The sequence below is a fragment of the Anopheles aquasalis genome, chromosome 2, assembly GCF_943734665.1.
Source record: "Anopheles aquasalis chromosome 2, idAnoAquaMG_Q_19, whole genome shotgun sequence".
NCBI classification, from domain to species: domain Eukaryota; kingdom Metazoa; phylum Arthropoda; class Insecta; order Diptera; family Culicidae; genus Anopheles; species Anopheles aquasalis.
The window spans coordinates 14,370,001-14,393,779 of NC_064877.1; the positions used below are offsets into that span (position 1 = coordinate 14,370,001).

General features: G+C 51.1%; 1 protein-coding gene across 2 annotated transcripts in view; it reads right to left on the reverse strand.

The window, feature by feature from the left end:
* The window catches only part of LOC126570208 (regulator of G-protein signaling loco), a 39,496-nt gene that overhangs the window by 6,629 nt on the left and 9,088 nt on the right, over nt 1–23,779 (reverse strand). The window contains exons 1-2 of one of the 2 annotated variants that reach the window (XM_050227792.1): nt 20,623–22,850; nt 11,019–11,072 (exon numbers count right to left, since the gene is read on the reverse strand). The exons of the other annotated variant lie outside the window; for it this stretch is intronic. Of the exons in view, the coding sequence (XP_050083749.1) occupies nt 11,019–11,072; nt 20,623–22,593 (2,025 nt within the window). The 5' untranslated portion in view covers nt 22,594–22,850. Of the gene's footprint in view, nt 1–11,018; nt 11,073–20,622; nt 22,851–23,779 lie in introns of those variants that run through there. 2 annotated transcript variants of the gene reach the window in all.

Genomic DNA, 23,779 nt, shown 5'->3' on the forward strand with positions numbered 1-23,779 from the left:
CTCCTTCTGTCGGCTGCATACGCTCACAACGCAGGTTTACGATTACAACGAACCCGCGACCAAGGAGTAGGGAGACAGTATTTTATTTAATTTAACTTCAAACACCCCCGGTTTACCACCACCACTCCGTCGGCGATCACCACGATGGATTTCAGTTATGTGGCTTTATGTGCCCATCGCACACACAGGGGGGGGGGGGGGGGGGGGAGACGTCGCAGCAATTGGAGATTGTGATCCGTGTGCCCGCGGGGACTCCTGTGGAGCCTGAAAGGTTGATAAACATTTCTGCTTTATGCGACACACACCGCAGCACGCAGCCGTGAGCCCGTGTTGTGCACCGCCCATTGTCGACGCCATTCGAAGAGTGATCATCACCGGGCGGGCGGACGGGCGCGCCGCCGGTCACTGCCGGCGTGTCAGTTGAAAATGATATTCTGTTAATTTGACCATCAGCCGTCCCATCAGAGGGGAAGCGTCGGTGTCCACCGGTGCCGCATCGTATAATGTGAGATCAATTGGTGCTTTATCGACCAGCTTCACCCGAGCGATGCGCGATCGGATAATGAGTTTGATGCTGGCCGACCACCAACCACTTAACGGTCGATCGTGCACCACAGGTGGTGCCGGACAGGCTAGCTGGCTTGCTGGCTGGCTGGCTGGCTGAGGTTCGAAAACGTTGCTCTCACCACCCAGACCACCAGCATCGGCGATCGTCATCGACGGTGTGTGATCGCGCAAGCGCTACCGCTGTTGCTGATTAGCTGTGACTGATACACAGGGGATTTGCTAGGGTGGAGAATGTGGATCCGAATAGTGTGTTTACGAGGGATCGTACGGACACACAGCAGCTCATTGATGATAAGCAGTGATTGAAAGGATCGCGCTAGAAGATGGCATGCAACCGGCGTGTGACGGTGTGTGTCCAGGGCCTATGAAGGGCATCCTCTCGGGCAGACGGAATGGCTTCGCAAAATAAACATAATATTTTGATGTTCTAGCTAGCCGACGTCAAGGGAGCGTGCGCTGTGCGATTAGACATTGCGCGTTGATTGTAGGTCGATCCACATCGAGTGCCCGGGGTGCTCTAACGACGAGAGCATCGTTTTAGCGTTTCTTTGAAATCACCATTCAGTCATCACTCATCATCAGATCAGTCAGTATAAGCTATTATTGTCGATGAGAGGCCTGTTTCTTAAAAGCAAAAAGGGTCGCCACTAATGGTGCCGCTCCCTATTCGAGGGCTGTTCGAAGATCACTCACTGAGGATCGCTGACATATGGGGAAGTCCATAATAGACAGCCGGAACCATAAGTCCGGGCAGACGTGAAAATCCTCTATTTTTAGACAAACAATCCAGATCGAAACCATTTGGGTTAACGATCTACACCTTCTCGAGGAAGATCTCACCAAATAGTGCCATCATGATGCTATTTCTTCGTCGAAGAGACGCATTTCATCTCATTCCTTTTTTTTTTGGTTTACATTTCCAACATAAATTATGCACAGCTTTCCTTCCCTTTGTGTTACGCATTTATAGGGCACCGAATGAAAACTCTCCTCCACTGTCGGGTGCATCAGAGTTCATCTCAATGCGGGGCCGTAAAAGTTATCATTGCCAGCAGCAGCAACGACGGCAGCCAGTAGCAGAGGGACATTTTTATGATTTTTATGACTGTTTTCCCTTATGCAAAGCTGCACGCGCAAGACCACGACCACGGCCACGGAAGCCCTCGGAACTGCTGCTGTTACGAAACCAGAGGACCAAAGGAGGAGAGGGGAGTGAGAGTGATTGCGGGATGTTGCCAGACCGTCCGACCGACCAGACCGCATAAGTTTATTGTTTTAGCTTCATTTGCATCGCATCGCTCGACGTGTATTCGTACTTTGCATTTGTTTGTACGGGCCCCCCCACCGGGACGGAAGTGGAATAACAGATGGCCACTTGTCGCGTTGGCGATTGCCAGGAGAGGTTTTCGCCTTGATGGGATGGGCTATCTGGGGCTTGCGAGTGTGGTTTACGGAGATCCGTCACCAGAAAACCGTCTCAGCCAAAAAAAACCAGGAAATCCTTTCCCAAATCGGTTTTCAAGTCCCGATCACTTCACGGGCACATGGAAGCGCGATGGCAAGACCGTTTACTTCTCATGCTGCATCGCTTTGATCGCAAGCAGGGTTTCAAATAATTGTTTCCAGTCCACTCGCCGCAACATCTGATCTCTATAAGACACGGCCGAACCGATGAATGAACTCGGCTAAACATAGAATCCTCACGGGCAGAGGGGACGCTCGCGATACCCTGCACCATCATCCCATTGAAGCCAATTTGTCCGATTGCGTTCTCCCTAATGATTCACAGACCGTGCTGGAGCAGCAGTGGCAGTGCTTCATCGTTTTAATGCTACCAACGCAACTTCAGAGGCCGACGATGCCGAGAATATTCTGATGTCGCCGCTGAACCTCTTCGCTTCTTCACTCTCTCTCTCTCTCTGTGCGCCGTCTGGACATTAGATATTTCTGAATTTACAAACAAATTCGCCTCCGTCGGGGTGCTACTGCCAGAGACACAGAGCTGCGAGTTCCTGGAAACGATCGCGGCATGGTCGATGAGAAAACGTGCAGCGTAGAAGAAGCAGCAACTGCATCCACCATTCATGCTTTTGCATGACGAAGCATGTCGCCGAGGTTCGCATGGATCGCCGCAGTGCAGTACACCAAAGAGCACGCATGCATTCCAAACAGTAGCACCAGCAACAACTGAATGGCTGATCGTGCAAATATGCTCACCACGACGACGACGACGACGGCGACGATCTGACGATCTTGTGCTCGACACACACGCAGCATCGACCTTCATTTCAGTTCGACTCTCGACACCTCAGCGGAAGTAATCGGTGGGAATGTAGACGTCTTAATGAGAGAGTTCCCCAGTTCCGGAATCCCCACGAAACGAGGACGTCGCGAGCGTCACATCATCTCGAAGGAAATTCCCCTTCCGCTGGAACGTCTGTCAGGTCATTTACCACGAAGAAACAAAGACAGGACACAGATTGATGTAAATGTTCCAGACCTAGTTTACAGAGCGTGCCCGGCACTCCCACAACGTGTCGGTGGCGATCGACAGATACGATCATCCAACGTCGTCGTCGTCATCGTCGTCGATCCCACACCAAATAACAATGTGTTGCATTTCTTTCACATCAGCACAAGCGCACCATCGACCATCGTGAGGTACGTGAGGAGCATCACTTGTCTCAGGTGCAAACAGATAGAGAGAGTTGTTGATCCCTCGATGGCCACGACGACGACGACGACGTGAGGCTCCACCCAATGCTCGATGACCCCCATTGGAATAACGCCAGACATTCATCCGCACCACCACGACGACGACAACACATGAGGTGCAAAATTGAGGTCTTCACAACCGTGGCCAACATCATGGCGTACAAGCAAAAAAAAATAAAACAAAATAAAGGTCGAAACGATTTCCAATTTGTTGAGACAAACGACAACAACAACGACGACGACGGGGAGTAGCAGCACCACAAAACAGTCATCGGACGATGTGCGATTGTTGGACTGCTCCTCGGGTTATTGGAGCCATTTTTTTGTTGGTGCTGATTCTTTGTCGCGTCGTCAGCCGTGATTGTGGAGTAAAACACAAGACCGCAAGTGATATCGCGTCGAGCAAGTGATTCCCAGTCCGTTCGATTGTTCTAGACCATCTCCATCACGTCTGCGATTAGTGTTATCAATGCAGGGGCGGGGCGGAAGAACTCGAAGGTCATCAGAAGTACGAAATGATGGCCTCAAATTTCTTGTCAAAGAAGCACATAATACACGGCACCCAAGGATGAGGAATCGGACCATCATGAATCAGACAGATTGTCGTGTGTCGCGCGAGCCCGAGAAGAAACTCAAATGGTCGGTAATAAAATGGCTGCACAAAACCTCTGCAGAGACAATGTAACCACGATTGGCAACAAATATCCACCTCGTAGCCAACCGATTGCTTATTAAACAGTTAACTGCCTCGCTTGCCACACGCAGGACGTCGGCAGACAACGGTTAAAATGGCCTTCAATGGCCGGAAGGAAGTTCCTGTTGGTCTCGCAACAACAACAACAACAACCGAGCAGCACTGTCCGGTACTACGCTGGTCTCAACCTTTTTCCATCAAAACCGTACAGCCGTACATCGGTTGTAGCTCGTTTGGCTTCGTCTCGACGCGACGATTGCTCAAGGTGGAAGGAAAGCACGACGTAGCAAATCCGCATTTTCCGCGGACCGTCGAGGGCGGACCGAGGGTGTTTCGAAAGTGGCCAGACGCCGGGCCCCCCCCCCCCCCCCCCTCCGCCGAAAAAAAAACAACAATGGAGCCATCGACAATGGCGAGCCAGCCAAGGCATCATCAAACACCATGGACAAAAAGGGGAAGCGAGCGGGGAGTAAAAACCAAATTCGAATCGTAACGAGCCGTGGTTACAGTTGTACGCGGCGGCGGCGGCCACCAGATGCCTGAGCAAGTTCGGGGCCAAGCGCCTTTGATGCCCCACGATCCATGCCAGGAACCCCTTGAAGGAACCACGACAGTCGTCGTCGTTGTCGTCGTCACAATTGGTAATTGGTAAAGTGGACCAATTATTGTTCTTGCACGCCATTAGGTTACCCTTTCAGCAGGGAGGAGCGCACATACAAGCGGTCCTCTGCTGCTCTGTGCTCGCTTCTGTTTTATGCTCTCGTAGCCATCCTCTCCTGCGTGCGTGCGGCAACTGAAAAGGGAAGCTGCTGCTGCGGCAAACACAGCATAATGGCGAGGCGCGCCACCATCGAGTTAACATTCGCGGGGTTTTGATTGGAATTGTTGGAATGTTTCGAGGTGAAGAAGTGAAGTGCAATAAACCTCTCGAGTGGAATGTTCCATATTTTCCTTTTCCGGGGGCACCAGTCGGTTCTCGGTGACGTAATACACATCTCTGTTGGTGTGCCGCGATGCTATGCTCGATATGATCGACTAAAACCGTCCCAAGTACACCCAGTATCCAGTCTCGATGTCACGATGTGTCAATCAGTACCGAGACATACTGAGATTGCACTCGAATGGCACGAATTAGCTCGAGCTCGAGACCAATCACCATAATTAAACCATCCAAATCAGACACACAACAAAAGGAATTCACCGATCCGGTCCGACAGAATACTAAGAACGGTTCCCCCGCCCCAGGTGTGCATCACGAACAAACAGGTGACAGCAATCTGTAGCAACTTGGCGCCACGCTGCGACTTCTCGAAACTCTTGGCGATGTTTCCTAAATTACGCCACCGCCCGTTTACTAACAAATGGTCACTAATATGATTTAGTTTAGTTTCCGCCACAAGACGACCGACAACCAGAAGTGCGGCGACTCTAGAGGCAGCATCGAGACAGCGACGGTCATAATGATGATGCTTCTCCCCCCAAACGCGGACGGGTTTTAGAAGCGGGAAAAATAATTTATTCTAATAGCATCCATTACGCCATTACGCATGCTTGGCCAATTGGCCTGGTTCCCTGGCTGGATCCGTGGCTGGGGTGCGCATAACGACGCCGATGGCCAAGATTCCACGCGAAAGGCCTCGACGACGACGAAAGTGAGTCTTCTTGTTCGCTTCTCTGGCTCGCCACAACTTGACACAACAGTAGCAGACTGTGGACTGGACTGTGGTCTGTGCCGATGATCGCCGCTGTAGCTAGAGATAGACGTTGGTGATAATGCGTGATTACGAGGGGCACGCGCGTAATCGGCCTTCTCATCGGCCGCCCAGCTGATGGTGTTGCTGATGATGATGATGATGAGCATGATCTTCGCTTGATGGACAGGTCATACGATCGTCGTCGCTGGCGAAGATCTCTAGAGTGGTTCCGACCGACTGATCAGTGTCAGGTGTCACCACCACCACGATGATGATGTGTCCGCTGCCTGCTCCTGGAGACTATGCAACGAGACCAGCTAGCTAATGTGCGTTGAAGCATTTGAAATAACAGACACCGTTTGGTGATAATTAGAACCGAAACGTTCATTCGTCCAACTCGTGTAGTGGTTCTCTTTCGTATGGTAATTGACCAAACTGGCCAACCATTTGAATTCCAAATTGCATTGTTCGCCCTCCCAAAAAAAAGGGCCGTTAAACGCAGTGCCGGTTGCATCACATCGCGCTTGCTGCTGCTGAAGATGCTAATCGGTGTGCGATCTACGATCTCTCACATCCACCGATGGTCCACTGCATTCGCTCAGAGGTCTCAGGTCGTCGTCGTCGTCGGTGGCACATCGAGCGTATCCGTAACCTTGGCCGGAAACGTTATAAGCGTTGAACTCATTCTGCACTGAACGCATCGTTGCGTCGCGGCTGCATATATGCGCCCTCAGCCGAAACCCAAGGACCGAGCAAAAAGGTGCACCGTTTGGAGTCGTTTGCGAATCCAGCATGACGACGGCGAGCCCTTATGGTTCCCATGGGATGGGTGTCCCAACAAACCACCAGGAGAACCAAGGGGTAGTAATCAGTTTCACGGACGAGAGATTTCAAGTTGCAGCTCGGTACACGTCAGTAACCGACGACGACGACGAATGTGCTTCCCGGTTGGGTGACCACAAGTCACATCTAGTCGCACCCCTCTCTACCTTCTGCATCACACCCTTGTGACCCTTCAACTAGGACTCCGTTATCTGCCTGCCTGCCTGTGTTGAGAGATGTGGATTAGTAACTTTTACTAAGAATGATAGGAGCGCTGCTTGACCGATAACCGACCGGTGATCGAGCGACCTCCTAAGCTTGATTAACGGACGATCAGCATAAAGATTCGGTGTACAGCGCAGAACCATCTCGAGCAATTCATTTAAACAAAATGCTTCTAATCAGAACCGAGCACCAGCGGATTGGCCCTGATGCCCTCATCTGTCACTGACTGCCGACTTGCTCGCTCGCCCATTCGCTCGCTCGTATCGCAGTTTGCTCCGTGACCCAATAAAGGCACAAGCGTTGTGGCCCCCGGGGGGGTGATAAACACTTTGCGCGAAATCGGCACTTTTGCAAGCCATCACTCGGCCGCTCCTCGCGTTCGCATTCATGATCGTGACAGAATGCAGCCATAAACAGCTCGCTAGTGAGCGCGATCATCAGCTTGCACGGTTCGAGCTTTATGTTTTACGTAATCGTACGCCTTTGGTTCGTGCGTTCGATAAGGCTGACGATGGTTCATTCCTCGCCACGGTTGTCGCGTTCTGATGGCCAGCAAGATGCGCAGAAAATTATTCTTTTATGTTTCTGTGTGCCCATAAATCCCACAGCGAGACCCGAAAACCTCCATCCTGGTCTGGAGAAGAGAAACTGCTGCCGCTGTTGCTGCTGCTGCTGCTGCCAAGCTAAGCGGCACTCTCTGGAGGCACGGCACGACGACAACAATCCCCCGCGTGCGGCCACGCGGCAGGCAACCACGAGCAGGCAGGCGGCTTTATGCTTTCAATCATAATTATTCCATCTTTAGAAAGTGGTTTAGCTGCCACCGCGTACAGCACAATGTCGGACTGTCGGGACGCGGGCGCGATGGTTGCGGTCTCTCCATGCCCCAGCTCCGGTCTCATGATGATGCTCCGGTGCTGCTGCTGCTGCTGCTGCTCGTGACTTTCTTGTGCCGCCGCTGCTCCTACTAGCAACCTGAAGAACCGACCGAAGCGTTTCCCTTTTTTCCTCCTCCTCGTCGTCGTCGAGGGGTTTTTTCTCACAAACCGCCGCAGCATGAATGCGGACGAAAGCGACAGAAAAGCGGAAGCGGTCGATGTCTCGAGTCAAACCTGCTGGTCATCAACAAACGATTACCGGCATCGGCAGCACCGCGCACCGCGCGATCGCCGTGCTCTACACGTCGTCGTCGTCGTCGTCCACATTCATCTCATATTTTCAATCATTTTTTAATCTACTCCAGCGAGCGGGCCGTTCAATCCCACAGGACGAGAGAGAGAGAGAGGGAGGTCATTATGTGCGCTGCTGCCCTGGGAATTCATTTTCCGCTAAAAGAAAGCTCCACCGTATGATCTTCATTTCTTTGTGGAAGTGATCAACAGAACGGTACCCTAAACTATCGCTTTGTTGGAACAAACACTAGACACTTTCGCGTACAGGGGCAGACAGAATTGAATGAAGCAGTTACATAAGACAACACACTTGACATCGATCTTCGCTGCGATTGCAGCCAGGGAGTGAAACTTTGTTGTGGAAATTCTTTTCACTTTCTCAACGATCACTAGCACGCACACGGCCGCCCCTTTAACTACAGGAACACTTCTCCCTTTTCCGGTTCCGACCATTCACACAATCGCACACGAGACACGACGAACCACAATCACCTAGGGACTGGACGAAACCACGACGTAGCCGCGGTCGATGGCGAACTAATCCAAGTGTTTTGGTTTGTGCCGTGGCCAAGCATTCCATTCCAGCACCCGCACCACCATCATCAGACGGGGGCCATGCCCTGTCCTCCTGGCTCGACTAGAAAACACACGCCGGGGACCACTCTCGACGGACACACGAAGCAGCCCCCGGAACATGGCGCTTTCGCTCGAGTGCCCGCGCCGCTGCACATCGCTTACAATCGCACATCTCTTGGGCAAACCACAGGCCAGACGCGCATACCAGGGTGTTTGTTTTTGCACAACACAAGAAACACAACACAACTCAACTTCGCTCTATTGCGACGAGGAAAGCATAACACGATGGTTCACGATCCATCCCACCCCGCTGGCGCTGACGTTGTGTTGCAGTCGAGATTCGGTGGTTGTGGTGCGCGCAATCAACATTCAACTAACCAGCGCACCAACAAATCACGGTGTACAATTGCACAAGCGACAGCAAAGTGTAGAAGAAAACAAAAAAGAAACACTAACACCCTCTCCGGTGTTGTACGTGTTGGAGCACTTCCTTCCGCGTGCCAGGATCGACTGACGGACTAACTGACTGACTGGCTAAGTGCGCAAGCACGGTCGCTACGCAGTTACCATGGCTTCACCAACACCCGGAACCAACGCATAAGTCACCGAGGGGTCTTTGACCACCCAAAATGACGGTTAACAGTCCAAGGGTTGACTCGAAGCCACAACCGAATTCAGAAAACCTGCGGCCTGCAGGAGGGAGTTTGGTTTCACCCTCGCTTGAGCCAAGTGCTTCCTATGGTATGAGGGTGCAGGTCCAGAAGTAGAGTACAATCAAGAGCCAGGATAACATGTGACACAAACACGCACCCCGCGCTTTAAATTCACTGCCGTTGAAGCCATTATATGCTGTGCTGGTGCTCCTTGTTGGGGGTCCGTTGAATGGAACGTTTGCGAACCCCACGAGCAGCAGCTGTCGACAACCACAACGTGACCACACAATTACCACTCTTCCGGACACATTAAACCTCATTCTTTTAAAGAAAACCATTCAACAGATACCCACTAGTACGATATAGTTTCTGAGCGATTAAAGGACACTTTATGTACTGTCTCGATCTACCGCCGGGCGGACCTAACGACTAAGAACCACCCTCCACGGATGGCTTCTAACTGGGAACTAAAAAATCTGTGGCCACGGCCATCCCAGCTCGGTCCCACTGATCTCTCTTTCGACTCTCACGCCACGATGGCCCCCACAATGGTTCGTGTGCTGCGCCGCGTTAGAAGATCTCTCTCCGACGCACCACGTTTTGATTTCGCTCTCCGCCGTGAGTGAGCAGATCCGTAGCCCGTCTGGGATTTCTGTCGGGTTGGTTCAGTGCGATGCGAAGATGCGGTGGCCAACAACGACGACGACGACATCGGAGCGACGAGATGAGATAAGAGTTCGCTCTTCACCGTTCGCTCTCTCACGTGATCACAATGTCGAAGGAATACGCATCGCACTGGGAAGACGAATCGCTTCGTCCGCAGCGGACAGAGCGCAGCACATCAAAACTGCTGTGCCGCCAACAAATGATGTTATGAAGTTAATGTGAAACAACTAGCACCACCACCAGCAGCACCGTACCACGAAATCGGTGAGTCAGCGGCGAGCGCAATATGCGGCGGCTGATGATTGAATCGTGAAGGCTGTTGCCGGAGTTGGAGATTCACCTTGAGATCTGCTACCCCATCGGTGGACGTGATCGTGTGGTTCGTTCGTCTGTTTTTGGTCAACAGACGGTTGGAAAGATTTGAAACAGATGGAATGGAGGTTGGATTTCAAACGTACTCGTATTTGAAAACAGAATTCCATTCTTCGCTTCAACCAGATCCATCACAGACGTCCGGCCGATGTGTAACCGCGAGACAGAGAGAAGGGCCAAGACCTATTCAACATTAGATCTTGAAGCACTTGGTGGCCGTAACTAATATGGTCATTCCACCAACCAGCATTGCAATCAAGCCAGTTTTCCCATTCCGGGCCCGTAAGTCGTACAAGAACCGGTGGGATCTAACCTAGTCTACAGCGCTCCGAACAAGCATATTATCGTTAATAAGCCAATTTGGCAGTTTAATGATCTGACCGTGGGGTCCGTGGGAGCAGCCGATGCTTTCGATATGGGAACACGGCGCAGCACAGAGTAGACGCTCCTCCTCGATCAATTCCTAACTTAAAGCCGACCCGATCCTGGAAGGTATGACGCACGCACGAGGGTGTCGGTCTGCTTCAACGGTCTCGCTCTTCTTGCATTCGCCGAGGGATCATCGAGATATGGTCGTGTTAGGTGGTGTGTTGCTGCTTTATGCGCCATCTCGCACGAACTCGTAATGAGGCTCTCTACAGCTTTGCCTTTGCCATGCCATTTCTGCTGCTCTAGTTCTTTCCCAGCCATCGTAAGGTGAGTGTCTAGTACTTTGAAGACTCAATTAATAGCCCCAAAGGTACAGCATACCCGTCGTCTCTGTGTGTGTCGTATTGGCGTGAAATCTAACGATCGTGTGGTGATCGCATCGCGACTTATAGAGTAGACCGGGGATTAGGTGTCTAGCAGCGGCTATACTTACTTCATCCGTGCCATCGTCATCATGCATGCCTTCTAGCAGATTTGGAGCACTCACCTGTAACGGGAGAAAAGACGAGAGAGAGAGATCGAGAGTTAGATTAGTCAGCACTTTTTGATTTGTTTTGGTCTGCAAGACGATCGTTCGTGCTCAGCAGCAACAGTAGCACCAACTATTGAAAGTTGGCAAAAGATTTCACTGAGACCATGGCACGTGAGGCCCACCGTGTTTACACACCGGGTTGATCGGATGCAGCTCACGGTGGAGTTGCACATCGTAGCATGGAAAGTGACTTGCGAGCCGGCTTAGCGTGACAGCAGCCTTCAAAACAGCACAAACAACACACGCAGCACAAAGCCACAATGTGCCATATCGCAGTACGAATCACCGGGCTATCGAAATCGGTTCTTATACGAGCCTTTCACAATGATACTTTCGAGCATACTGCTCTTTGCAGCACTCGCCCTCGCCCAACCACGGTTGGCGAGCTGTTGTTGTTGTTAATTAAAACGGATATATCACTCTCGCAGAAGGGTTGTTCGTGGGCCACAAATGGGAAACACTCCATTCCAGCCCCAAGCATAACAGCTTTTGCGTACAAAAAGCACCGTACACATACCGTACGAGATCGCGTCAACGTCAGCAACGTTTACGATTAAGAAGACAGAAGACTTTCTCCAAACAAAACTAATCAAACGGCGCGCGCCATGAGCGGTTCGCGCACAGTTTTAAACTTTATCAGCTGGATGAACCCCCGGCGGACTAAGCCCGGGCGATGGTACCGAGCCGCCTGATCGGATTGGGAGTGTTGCAAAGCTGGAAAAGAGATTTGTTTCGCTTTTTTTTTTGTTAGTTTCGCTCCCACAAAAACTTTCTAATTTTGCTTTGTTTGAACGGCTATGTACGCAGCTACGCGATTGCGGCCGGTTATAACCGGGAATGTTGGCTTAAGAAGTCGAGCCTCTCGGAAGGTTTAGTGGTTTGTTTCGCATATAATGTAGCAGTTAATAGTTGGTGTGCTGCGTACCGCATAAGCATAGCGGCTCATTCAATGGCGATTCGGTTTATGTGTGCGGCCTTGAGGTGTTAGTAGAAGGTCATGACGGTTTCCCATCATACACCCCCAGTTAAACACCTCGACCTGACCCGTCTACAGTCTGTTTCATTTTTTAATAAAATTTACAATACCATTTGTAACACAAAGTATTGAGTTAGTGCACCATCATACAGGTCAGTTAAAGTGTTTTTTTTTTTTCTTCGAAAAACAAAAGGCAAGACCACCCGCAACAACAAACCTCACCCCTACCACTACACACAGCAAAGCAAACGAAATGAAACGAAAGAAAAACCCGCAGCTTCGCTTGGGTTGGCACTAATGAGGGAGACGGCCACGACCACCGCATAAAGCAACATAAAAATCGGTGACATTCTATACGCACACACCACTGGTGCCCATTGGCGGTATGGCAGTGAATGGAAAAGTTGTTTCCAGTTTTCTCGTTTCCAGTTCTTCTTGGCTTGCCCATTACCGGCCAGCCCGATCATCATACAGCCATCGAGAAGGGAAGAGAAGAAGCCGTTTTGTCTATCAACAGCTCACCGGAAGATGAGAATGATGATGATGATGGTGAGAGTCTCCGCTTCCCGCGTTCTGTAAACTAACCTAATAATACCCGGGCGGGGTGTAACAATTATCTTCCCCCGAATCCCAGACCCAGACGTATCAGCACAGACCGATCACAGACCGGGAAGCGTGGAAGCAGCACCGGCGTGGCCATAGAGATATCTCTCGACTGTTCGAAAGCCAGACACAAAACGGGCGATCGGTGCTCCGTGAGACGAGATCAACCGTCGTCGAAAGGGCGAACAGAAATGGTAATCGTAAAGACTGGCCGCACCACAATATGCTGTTCCCCCCCAAACCCGGTATTCTTACGGTAAAGACGAGTGCTAAACGGTAGAACCGAAAACGGATGAACCTGAAGAAAAGCAGACCGACTGGCTCCCTGGATCTTGAACTCACAAAAGACCCGCACAACCCATCCAGTGTGCGTATGTTAATGTGCGGTAATGAATGCATTTAGGAAGGGGAACCATTGTTGTTGACGAGCCTTCGGGGCACCGGAAGTTTCACGTGCTCGACATATCCTGCAAATGGTTGTTCGCTGACAGTTTAGCAGATATGCGCATCCGGCAGCATTGCTCAACCGAGGGGGGCCCTACGAGGTTGTTCGTATCCTTCTATACCTGTTTAGATCCTTTCGCAACCAAATGGCGCCCGGCACGATCGGTATTGTGGTGTTTGGAAGAGAAACTCGCCAAGGATTGGTTCGGTAGCAGCCACCTTAGTTATTGCGCAGATTGTCACGAGCACGTTAACACGTGTTCTTTTCCAAACCAAAGTAAAACAACCCCACAAACGTGGAATCGACTGTCCAATGTCGCGAACGGAGCTGAAATTTGAACCTTTCGCTCGCTGTCCCCCTCTTTCGAGCGTGGTTGATCAATTCCTCCGCCGTTCGCCCGGTTTGCAGCGAGAGCGATCGCGAGAGTATAATTATCATACGCACGTGATCGTTTGCCAATCGACCAGACCGGGGGGAATGGATTCGCGCGCGGCGCGCGCGGAATGATTTATGGAGTTCGGGTTTCGGAGGTTTGTAATTTGCACCAAAAACGAGTCCCCGACACTACACGACATTCGTATGTTGAACGTATTATTAAACCGTATTTATCTCTCCACTTTGGGAGTCGGTTGCTCGTTGTAGGAAGATTAAAGATTGTTCTGTGGCTGGCTGGCTGGCTGGCTGTCGGGTTGATGGTAATTGTACGCCAAAAATTGAATGATAAATATGTCACACATTCCACGGCGGTGGCGGCCAACAACCAGAATGATGTTGTGGTAATTATTGTGGAACATAATTTATGAGTCCTTGTTCCCCCCCCCCCCCCCCCCCCCTTCTACCCATCAATAAAATTCTTCTTTGTGGAGAAAGTACAGTGTATAAACCTCGCACCAACGCAATCGCAAATAAACGTTTAATAAGATCGTAAATGTGTACAAGGCGCTCTCGAAAGCGAACCTCCGACCTTCCAACATGATAGGGCATGTAATAAGCCTGTCTAGGGGCCTAGGGCCACCGTCATTGCACCGAGGATGCTCCGCTTCCCACACTAATCAACCGACGCATCGCCACGGAATGGAATGACGAACCCCCTCTGCCTCTCCGCCGGTCGTATGAGTCCCCGCGAAGAGGCTGAGGTGAAAGTCCCGAGCCCCAAGTGGGGTGGCTGTGGCACACGCAAACCTGGAACCAGGAAATCCAATCCAACCCAAGCCCGATCGACCGACGGACCAACCGTCCGCCCTCGCACCATGTCGGCTCTCGAACGAACGCGCCCAATTTAGTGTTTCACGAATTAAGATAATTGAACGGAATTGAGGTCTCACTTCCGCACGGTGGCTGATCCGTCCGACCTGCAGCGGTACGACGATCGCTGGACGGACGGATCACCTCCCCGTTTCACCGTGTTCCTCGTTCCGCGTTGAGTTGGAGAAGAGTTTCGGGGTTTTTTGATTTCATTATTCGAATATTTCGTCGCTATTGGAATGTTTTATTTCGATTACTCCCTTCATTGGTATGCGCTCCGGAGGAAAGCACGATCAGAAGTGGATCACCGACGTCACGTCAAATGTACCTGCGATCAACATGCGCATACTGTCCGTGTCAACGCTAGAGCGCACGCTAGCTAACGGACAGCCGTCTGGTGCCGTTAGGGTTTAGGCCAGCTTGGCAGCTTGGCATTAACGTGGTCGACCCAAAGGTGGATCCGTACCGGTTTGTGCCCCTTCTCGGTTAGAAGAGGGAGTCTCCGGAGGGGAAACAACGATCGTTTGAGGGCCAACATCACATCTCCAATGTCCCAGAGCTCCCCGAGATCATCATCATCCTCATCTGTTGCATGTTTACTGTTCGGGAAAGATAATTATTGATTGAATTACCGGTGATTGTCGTGATGTGTGTGCTTGTGGCAGGGTCCACTCCGCTACGATAAAGCTGATGATGCCCATCGAACCAACGGTACATTCCAGCTCTTCCGGCTCCTACCGGCAATTGATCTGTGGGCCAATGTGTATGCAAATATGCTAAATTGGATTGCATTGCATTGTTTCCCCTCGAAGAACTTCAGCCGGCACTACCTGGCTTGTATTCCAGTTCCAGCAAAAAAAAAGGTAGGTGGCGGCCAGGAACATACATCATTAGACGATCAGCAGCAGCAACAGCATCATAACGAGCCCCCTGGTCGGTTTGCAATGCCGCGCGCGTACCAAACTAGAAAGCCAACCCCCTGCAACAGATAAGGAGTCGGTCGTCCGACTAGCTGGTCCTCCTCCCGCTCCTCCTTTTAGCCCAGCGCTGTTGGGAAACTGTTGGTGATGTGGATTTATCTCTTTCACTGCCAACCTCGTTCGCCCGTGCACGGAAAAGCCACCGGAATAACATTAGCTGCTGCTGATAAATGTTTCATAAACGAAGCATAAATTTCGCACGAAGTCGAAAGTCCCCGGACCTGAGGGGGGGCGGTGGAATGCGTATTTCAGCGGCAGAAAAAATAAGACAGCGACCGGGAAACTCGGAAGCCCATACGAGTACGGAGTTGAGTGGTGGTGCGGACGGGATGGTACGCGGGTTTGCTGGCTTCCGTGCAACAACATAACCGGCCGAACTCGGTTCTCTTGGGTGACGGTTAAGTTCAAATAACTGTGCGCCCTCTCTCTCGCTCTCTGCGGTCGGGTTAAGATGAATTGTCGGTGATGGGGTAGTAAGGGGGTTAAGAATGTGGCAAGCGAATTATTGAACTACTTCTGCAGCCCGGCCCATTTATGGTTATGGCCTACATTTATGCAGTTGCAGACTTGTTGCGGTCTTACTCCCCTTTATTCCTATTTTAAAATAACTTTATTGGACAGACTTTTACGAAAAGAATAGTCCTAAAGGTCTGTTAGAGCATAATTTGAAAGGAATAATAAGCGAAATTTGTGTTTCATAGTTTAATAAATTCCCATCCAAGATCGTTGCACAAGAGTATCCTCCTTAGTTTTAGGATAGTTTTAAGATACTGTGTCTAGCCTAACGGCGAACACTTTTAAATATAATATTATTATTATTATTAAGAGATTTACCAAAAAAAATTATAAAAAAAATCTAAAAATTTTCAAACCAAAAAAATCCGAAATTAATTATCAAATGAATGATCCACAGATAGAAAAAAGTGGAGACGAATCCTAAGGTACATTGTGTAGAGTAAGCTTCCTCACAAGCGAGGTGAATTAAAACCCCTGAACCATTCCGACAAAAACATGATCCAAACGGAAGCTAATTTTTGAAGAGAAACATTTGAAATGGTCACTTCTGTAAGCCGCGAGCCACTTTCTTCCTCATTCACTGGCTACCCTATGGGAGCAAAGCCAGTGCCAGCGATCTTTTAATTGCCAGCCGGATTAAACAGCTGTTTTGAGCGCTGCCTTTGAAGTTCAACATTCTTTCCCTTCCGCAGACACTCGGTGGTCAGTCGGGGGTGCGGCCACTCTAGTGTTCCGGGGGATGACTGGCACCACACACATGTTTCCAAACATTTCATGTGAGGAAACTTCAAAATTCCAAACCGATCGTAATACCACACGCGTCTAGTGCGTCACGTGCCAGAAAACGGGGATGCTGCCAGTGGCCCAACCCGACCAAACCGTGCCGGCATCGGCTCGAGTGTTGCGGCGTTCCAGTGCGCGTGGTGCTCTAATTGCAGTGTGCACACGCCCTTGTCTCGAGCCTCATTACGATCTTATCGGTCACAGGGAGGGTTTCCCATGAACCACGCCAGATCCGCATACGCTGGCTGGCTGGCTAGAGCGCTCTGGGTGGGAAAGCATCCACCACCAACCTCCCACAATGGAGCTAAAAATAGCTCCAGCAAATACAAGGGCAATCTAGGGTCTTATCGGGCGCATCGGCCGGATTCTGAGGAGCTAGAGAGCGCGGCGCGCGGTCTAGAATTAGCGTTCGTTTCGGAGAACATGAGCATCACATACTGATAGGGTAGATCTAGCTGTCGAACACTGTACACAGTTGTCGATCTTACCCATTTATCATTGATAGAGCATTCTCCCTCACTGCCAGGGAGTCTGGCAACAAAGTATCATGGTGCTGGTTCTTATCTACCGAAGGATCCATCGCTGGTAGCGTCCTTTACCCATAAGGAAGAGACATTCGTGATCTAATGTGTCTTCCGTTTATGGTCCCATTTGGTTTATCCAGTCTATAACCATATGATAATTAAGAGCAGAGCTCATACATTATTACCCATCGAATGCCAATATAAATAAAATCCATTCGTAGTTCCTCCACCATTCCTGCCTTCAGTCTACGCCAGATCCACACGAGGCCACGTGACCCCGCGAAGGTTTAGGCGCTACCACGCTTCTATGACTCTTTGCCATCCCTGAGCACACATCTTTCGCACTGTCCCGCTGCTTGTATGTGTGGTCCCCGATGATAGAGACCATCGCCCGAGGTAAGCAGACATCGACACCAGTATCTTCAACTCTACTGTGCCCATCACTCCGGCAAAACCCGTATTTACATGATACGCGATCAGGCAGGCAGCTGCTGCCAGGAACGCCAAGATCATCAATAAACAGAACGCTAAATTGGATAACTGCGCTACTTGCGCAGTGTCACCATCGTTCCCGGCCACAGAACTCTCTCTCTCTCTCTTCCTGTAGACGAAGTCCATGAATACGATCGTTCCTGCTGCTTCCGATCACCATTCGCCGATCGCTGCAACATTGTTGCAGTAGCACCAGCAGCCAAGTTGTTTATCGTGCCGTGCCAATGCCCATGCCCATGCGTCGTCTACCGGTGTGCAGCAGCATTAAAAGCAAACACAAAAGTTCACGAACTTCTGAGGCGCTTCCTACTTCGGACACCTTCTCGGTGATTCGACGTGCCGTTCGTCGCCTGGCCGGAATCGTGGGAAGCATCCGACAAAAGTAACGGCTCTCGACGACTTGATCTGCGAGGTAATTTCCATCCATTCCGGCGGCCAGGCGCGATCGTTATGCAGCACTCACAGACCTCGACCGCAGACTGATTGCGCGAGATCAGAGAATGCATGTATGTTGCGCCTCGCAAACTGAACAGGGGTGTGCATTCCACGCGTCGATCGTGGTGGACAGTGGTGCTTTTCCCGAAATGGAACCGCCATGCAAGCTCGGGCTGCATGTGCGCACGGCCACCGTTGGGATTGGGAAAACGGATGCCCGGGATGGAGCGATCGACTCCAGCCACAAGCCGTTCCGAGAGCCTCCGGACGCTGCGTAAGAGCGACCTGCGCAATGCAGAGAAGCGATGCATGTTTACAAAACGGAACAAGGTCACGTATTGCTGCGTGTTTACCGACGTTCTCCCACATACCGATGGTTTCTCTTATCTCCTAAGCAAACGAAATGGATTTTCAAGCGTGCTGATAGAGTTGAGTGCCGCCGGCAAGTTCGTCGTATGTTTACTTTCAAATCATGATTGCAACCAGCCTTCTTCTCTCAATCAAATCAGTAGCAACAAACACCAAATGGGTTCAGTTCCCTCCTTTTTTTGAAAACTGTTTACATATGCGCCGACAACGGAAATCCAAAAAAGTGGCTTCCTATCTCCGGTGGTCAGCATGTTTCGGGCAGAAAATGGAACGGAACAACTAAATGTGACACAAATGTGACAACATTCATCGATGTTTAACCAAGAGTCACGGTAGTTTCGATCTCTGTTATGCGCCCGTATCGATGATCGATCGCCTTCGAAGGTTCTCTACCTCATCCGAAAAAAAGAGAAACGTATATTTATACTGGGCCTCCACCAATCCATCATCGGCGGTGAAGGAAACTACGGTTCAGCAGGTTTTAGCCGAATATTGAATACGTGGTTTTGATAAGCGAGTCATGTTTCTAATCACCATGGTTCTCGTGTCACATCACACACTTCATAACACAACACCGGACATCGGTCACAGCTGTCGAGTGCCGCTTGGAGGCTGCTATGATTATGCATAGGGATTATTGATTCTGGGTTTTGTTGTTTATAATCTCGCATGTAAAACGCAACGCAACAGCAAAGCATGGACACTTGATCACAGATGCTGTATGTGCTGTGGACCATGAACACCAGCTGGGTATTGGGACACTGCTTGCCACAATCCAGATCGCTTGATGCTTGACTTGCCGTGTTGCCTAAACATCGGCATGGAAGCGAGCGAAATGATGAAATCTTATGGCCCGGAAATTAAACTCGCTGACACAAAGAACTGACCTCAGCTGCTTGAGGCACATTGCTTCTTTCAATCATTTGAATCATACAAATAACGGCAAATTCTTGACATTGCTTCCGGGCCTATAGTGGGTTACCCTTGCGGCTAGTAAATTCGATTCGCTCAATCCAATAATGGAAAATTGTAAACCTCCGGATTGCAAAACAAAATTACACCTCGAGTGTCTAATCTTTGCCAAATTAATAGACACGCACCCGATCATCACCGAATTGCCATGTGTCTTACGCATGTGACTCCGATTAATCTGGACTTCCATCAACGAGCTGGCGAAGCCTTTACTACCATCGAAATCACATCCCATCCCATCCCATCCCATCGATCGTGATGATCCTCACACTCATTAAGTTCAATCAGAGCGATCATCGTGTGCCAACGACTGCACTAAGGCCACGCACGGTACGCACCTAACAAAGGGCCAGTAGTTGATGACCGTGAGAATCAAACATACCGAGAGTGGGTATGTGCAACCGCCTGTATTTTACTGAGTTTTGCCACCACTTTCGCGTGCCTGTGTGTCTGGTGCTTGGGACACTGATCCAACGAACCAATAATTAAACAAATCGTTCACTCGCTCGTTCGCTCCCTCACGCCGCAAGCAATCGGCGTCACCAATTAAACTGAAATCGCAAACACACCAAAGAACGCACCGAACGGCGAGGGTGAAACGAAACAATCGCACCTTAATAGATGTTCGGAGGCTTAAGCTACCATCCCTGCCCTCCTCAGCCGCGATGGTAAGTGAATTGGCGAAAGAGAATGAAATTATGTTTCTACGCCAGATCTTTTGTTTGTAAACAACGTCTTGGGCCCGTGGCCCTGCATGTTAACATGGTGCGTTCATCTCTTCGCAACGTGAAACACGCGACTCTTTGCCGGTTGGAACGGTCGTGTAATTGATACTTTTACCCGCGCGAAACCACACCGAACTGGTGCTGGTGGGTGGTGTGGTGAATCCCCGCGAATCACCGCACGGAACACGTGGCCAGGCACACGCAGCACCACTGTTTGAATGTTCAACAGCTGTTTCCACTCACTGAGACAAGAGACTTTTCAATCGATTATACGATTGTGAACATTCGTTTAATCATTTTACGGTGCACCCTATTAGAGATCGATGTGCTTGTCCATTAAATGCGCACCACTACCAAGTGAAAGCATGTCCGGAACGAACAAGGAATTTGTGGAGCTCACACCACTCTTCTACTGCCCTAAAGTCTGGTATCAAACTTACTCCAATTTTGTCCAAACTCCGAACGGATGCCTGGTGCACGCTGGTGAACGGTCGAAGCGGTATCAATGCGGCACGCATCATCGGCATGTCCTCCTCATCCTCCCGTCCTTCCAGCAGTTCCTCATCCGACTCGCCAATGTCGGACGTGAGCGGGGTGCAGCTATGGCTCCGCACCTTACAGTTGATCGGATCACTGACGGAGCGCTTCAGGAAGCTCGTGCTGGCCATAGCCGTCTCATAGGCAGCACCCATCAGTCCACAACCCACCAGCAGCCCCGCTCGAGGTGCCGGATCGATCTTGAAGCTGGGTACGATCGCTGGCTGCATCTCGTACGATGTATCGGGCGACACATCGAAATGAACGAGCTTCGTACTAACGCGCCGCTGTTCCCGGACCGGTGTCATCGAGCTTACCGGCGCTCCATTGCCGAACTCCACACCACCATCGTCGTCTTCGCACTCTTCCTCCACATCCGAGTGCGAGGGTTCACACTCGAACGAATAATCATAGTTTTCACCCCACACGAGCGTCGTATTGGGGCTTTCCGATCCACTGCGCACCGCAAACGACACCGATAGCCGGCGCAGATTGTCCTCGGTAAGCAGCTGGGCGGTCGGGGAGGTGCAACGGCTGCTACCGTTCTCCGAGCTGTTCTCGCTCGTCAACGCCGGCGTGGTAAGCGATCGTTTCGCCCGTGGGCTCTTCAGGCCACCCTCCAGGCTGTTGCTCTTCTTTTTGGCCGAGAAAAAGTGCAACAGATTGCCGTGGGATGATTGTTTCGGGAGCTCCGAGTTGCGCCGCTTCTGGAAGTGCTTCCGGATGGCGAGCGGCGTCTTGAGTGCTTCCTCAAAGAACGCCTTCGTTGAGGATGCCTTCCGGTGGGTACCGGGGGTTCGATTTATCTCCATCGTCGCGGTTGTTGTCGTCGTTGCCATCTCGTCCACCGTTGGTGTTGGTGATGGGCAAAAGGGGGGGACGATCGCTGACTGCTCTTTGGTAGGGGTCGATGGTTGCGTCAGCTCGTGGTGATCATGCCGGGAGCTACTCTTGCTGCTGCACGTATCGTACTGATCCTGTTCCATCGATTCAAAATCGGAATCAATGAACGAAGCGTCGGCCGGCGGTGTGAGCAGATTCAATCGGTATCGATCCTCCTCATCCTGCGTGGTGGTCTTGACCAACCCACCAGCCAGCCCTGTGGCTTCCTCCCGCGAGATCCTTATCTTAATCGGAGTCGATGTTGGAAGCGACGAAAAATGGCCCTCTTCACCGCCACCGTGGCACTGTCCGTTTGTTTTCGGTTTCTTCGTCACTGCGGCCAACGAGGGTGAGCGCCGGTCATCGTGTGGCATCGTATCAGAGTCCGAGCTCAAACCATGCTTGCTCGTGTGCTGTGCACCGCCACCGTAACCATCATCGTCAGTGCCGCCACTGCCACCACCCATCCTACCAGCACCGCCAGCGAGCAATGACTTGAATTCGAGCACATTCTCGAACGAAGAATCGTTGGCGCTCTTGAGGAGCGCAATAAAGTTTTTACTCAAAACCGGTTGCAACAGTAGCCCGAGAGCGGCCGCCTCGGCACAGGATTCGGCACAGGATGGCACTGCCGTTGCTGCTGCTGCGCCCGTATCAGGACACTCCAGCACCGTCTTAACGCTCGTTGTCACCTCGATCCGGTTACCACCACCAACCGCTGGCCGACCAGCAACCGTTGCCGTTGTCTCGTCGGTCGTTTCGACAGTCAGCTCTTCACCGGCGACAGCACTGTTGGGTTGATTCTTTTTCTTGGTCGTAGTGGTGGTGTTTGCCGTTTGCGATGGAGCTGCAGCCGACGATGACAGCACCGTACGCATGATAATGGTTATCTCGGATGTTTTCGTCGGTGTACTCACTCCGCTGGCTGGCCCTCGTTCCTCGTGCACCAGGCGCGACCGACCGGGCTCCGGTGTTTCGTTGTTTGCCGCCATGATCGTTTCTCAGTTGACACTTCTCTCCTCGCACGGCCGTTCGTTCGATCGATCATCACAGTTACCGCATATCTGGTTAAGGGGAATTGTTTCACAATTCGCTGAAACGTTCAGAAACACATTAACCCACTCGTCGTCACCATCACCGGTACTGTCACTTTCGAAACGATGGACCACAACCGCAAAAAACACTCGGAAACACCGCAGCAGCAGTGCAAACAGACGATCCACCAGCGCTACAACACACCATCCGCCCGAGACCGTACCATGATCGATTCTAACCAGATCGACTACCAGGCACCAGCGAGCACGCTCAGCGCACGCGCGACCCAATGCCCGTGGGAAATGTTGTATGTGTGCAAAAGGGGGAGGCCTTCACTGTGCGCGATCTTACACCCGGAATATCCAAACCGTGATCGTGCGTGATCGTGAGCGCGCTCGCGCGAACGAACGTTGAGATGAGGTGAACACAAGCCAATCTCCAGCCAGCCAGTCAGCCAGCCAGTGGTTACTAATTATCAATCATTATCAATCCACGAATGTTGCTGGCTACTGCGGCCACCTAGAACCACCTTGATTGGACGGCAACCAGCTTCCTGGATGAGGACACGGGCACGGTAGCGTGAGAGTTCTCTGTTTGAAAGCAAAATTAAACCCCTTTGGCACGCAGCCGAGTTTGTCAAAACAAACACACATACAGACACTTTACAGCATCAGCCGCAGAAAAGGAAAAAAAAGATGGAACGGCCACACTAAGCACCGGGTGTAACGGATCTAAGCGACGCCCACCGAGTGACTGGACAAAACCGAAACCGATAACGGAGCGTTGTTTGTTTCGATGAACCGTCGTTCCCCCCCTTTCCCGTGTTTTGTAGATAAAAAAAAACCGATCAACGATCGCTCTTCAGTGTGTAAACGATCGATTAGCTTGGGCCGCGGACCACAAACCGGACCAGATCAGATCTGCCTGCTCTCAAGACGCTCTGAAACGCAAATACTATACCACTCCTTCCAATCCTTGCAGCCACACATCGTGCCGCGAAAATCCGCGAAAAATCGGAGACGGATTTCCTGTTGTGTGAAACGCTTTTATGATCGCGTCCTCCAATCCAATCCGTAACCAAACAGGCCGTGGCAGACAAGTAAACAGCAGATTTACGCTCGCTCACACTGGAGTGATATCATC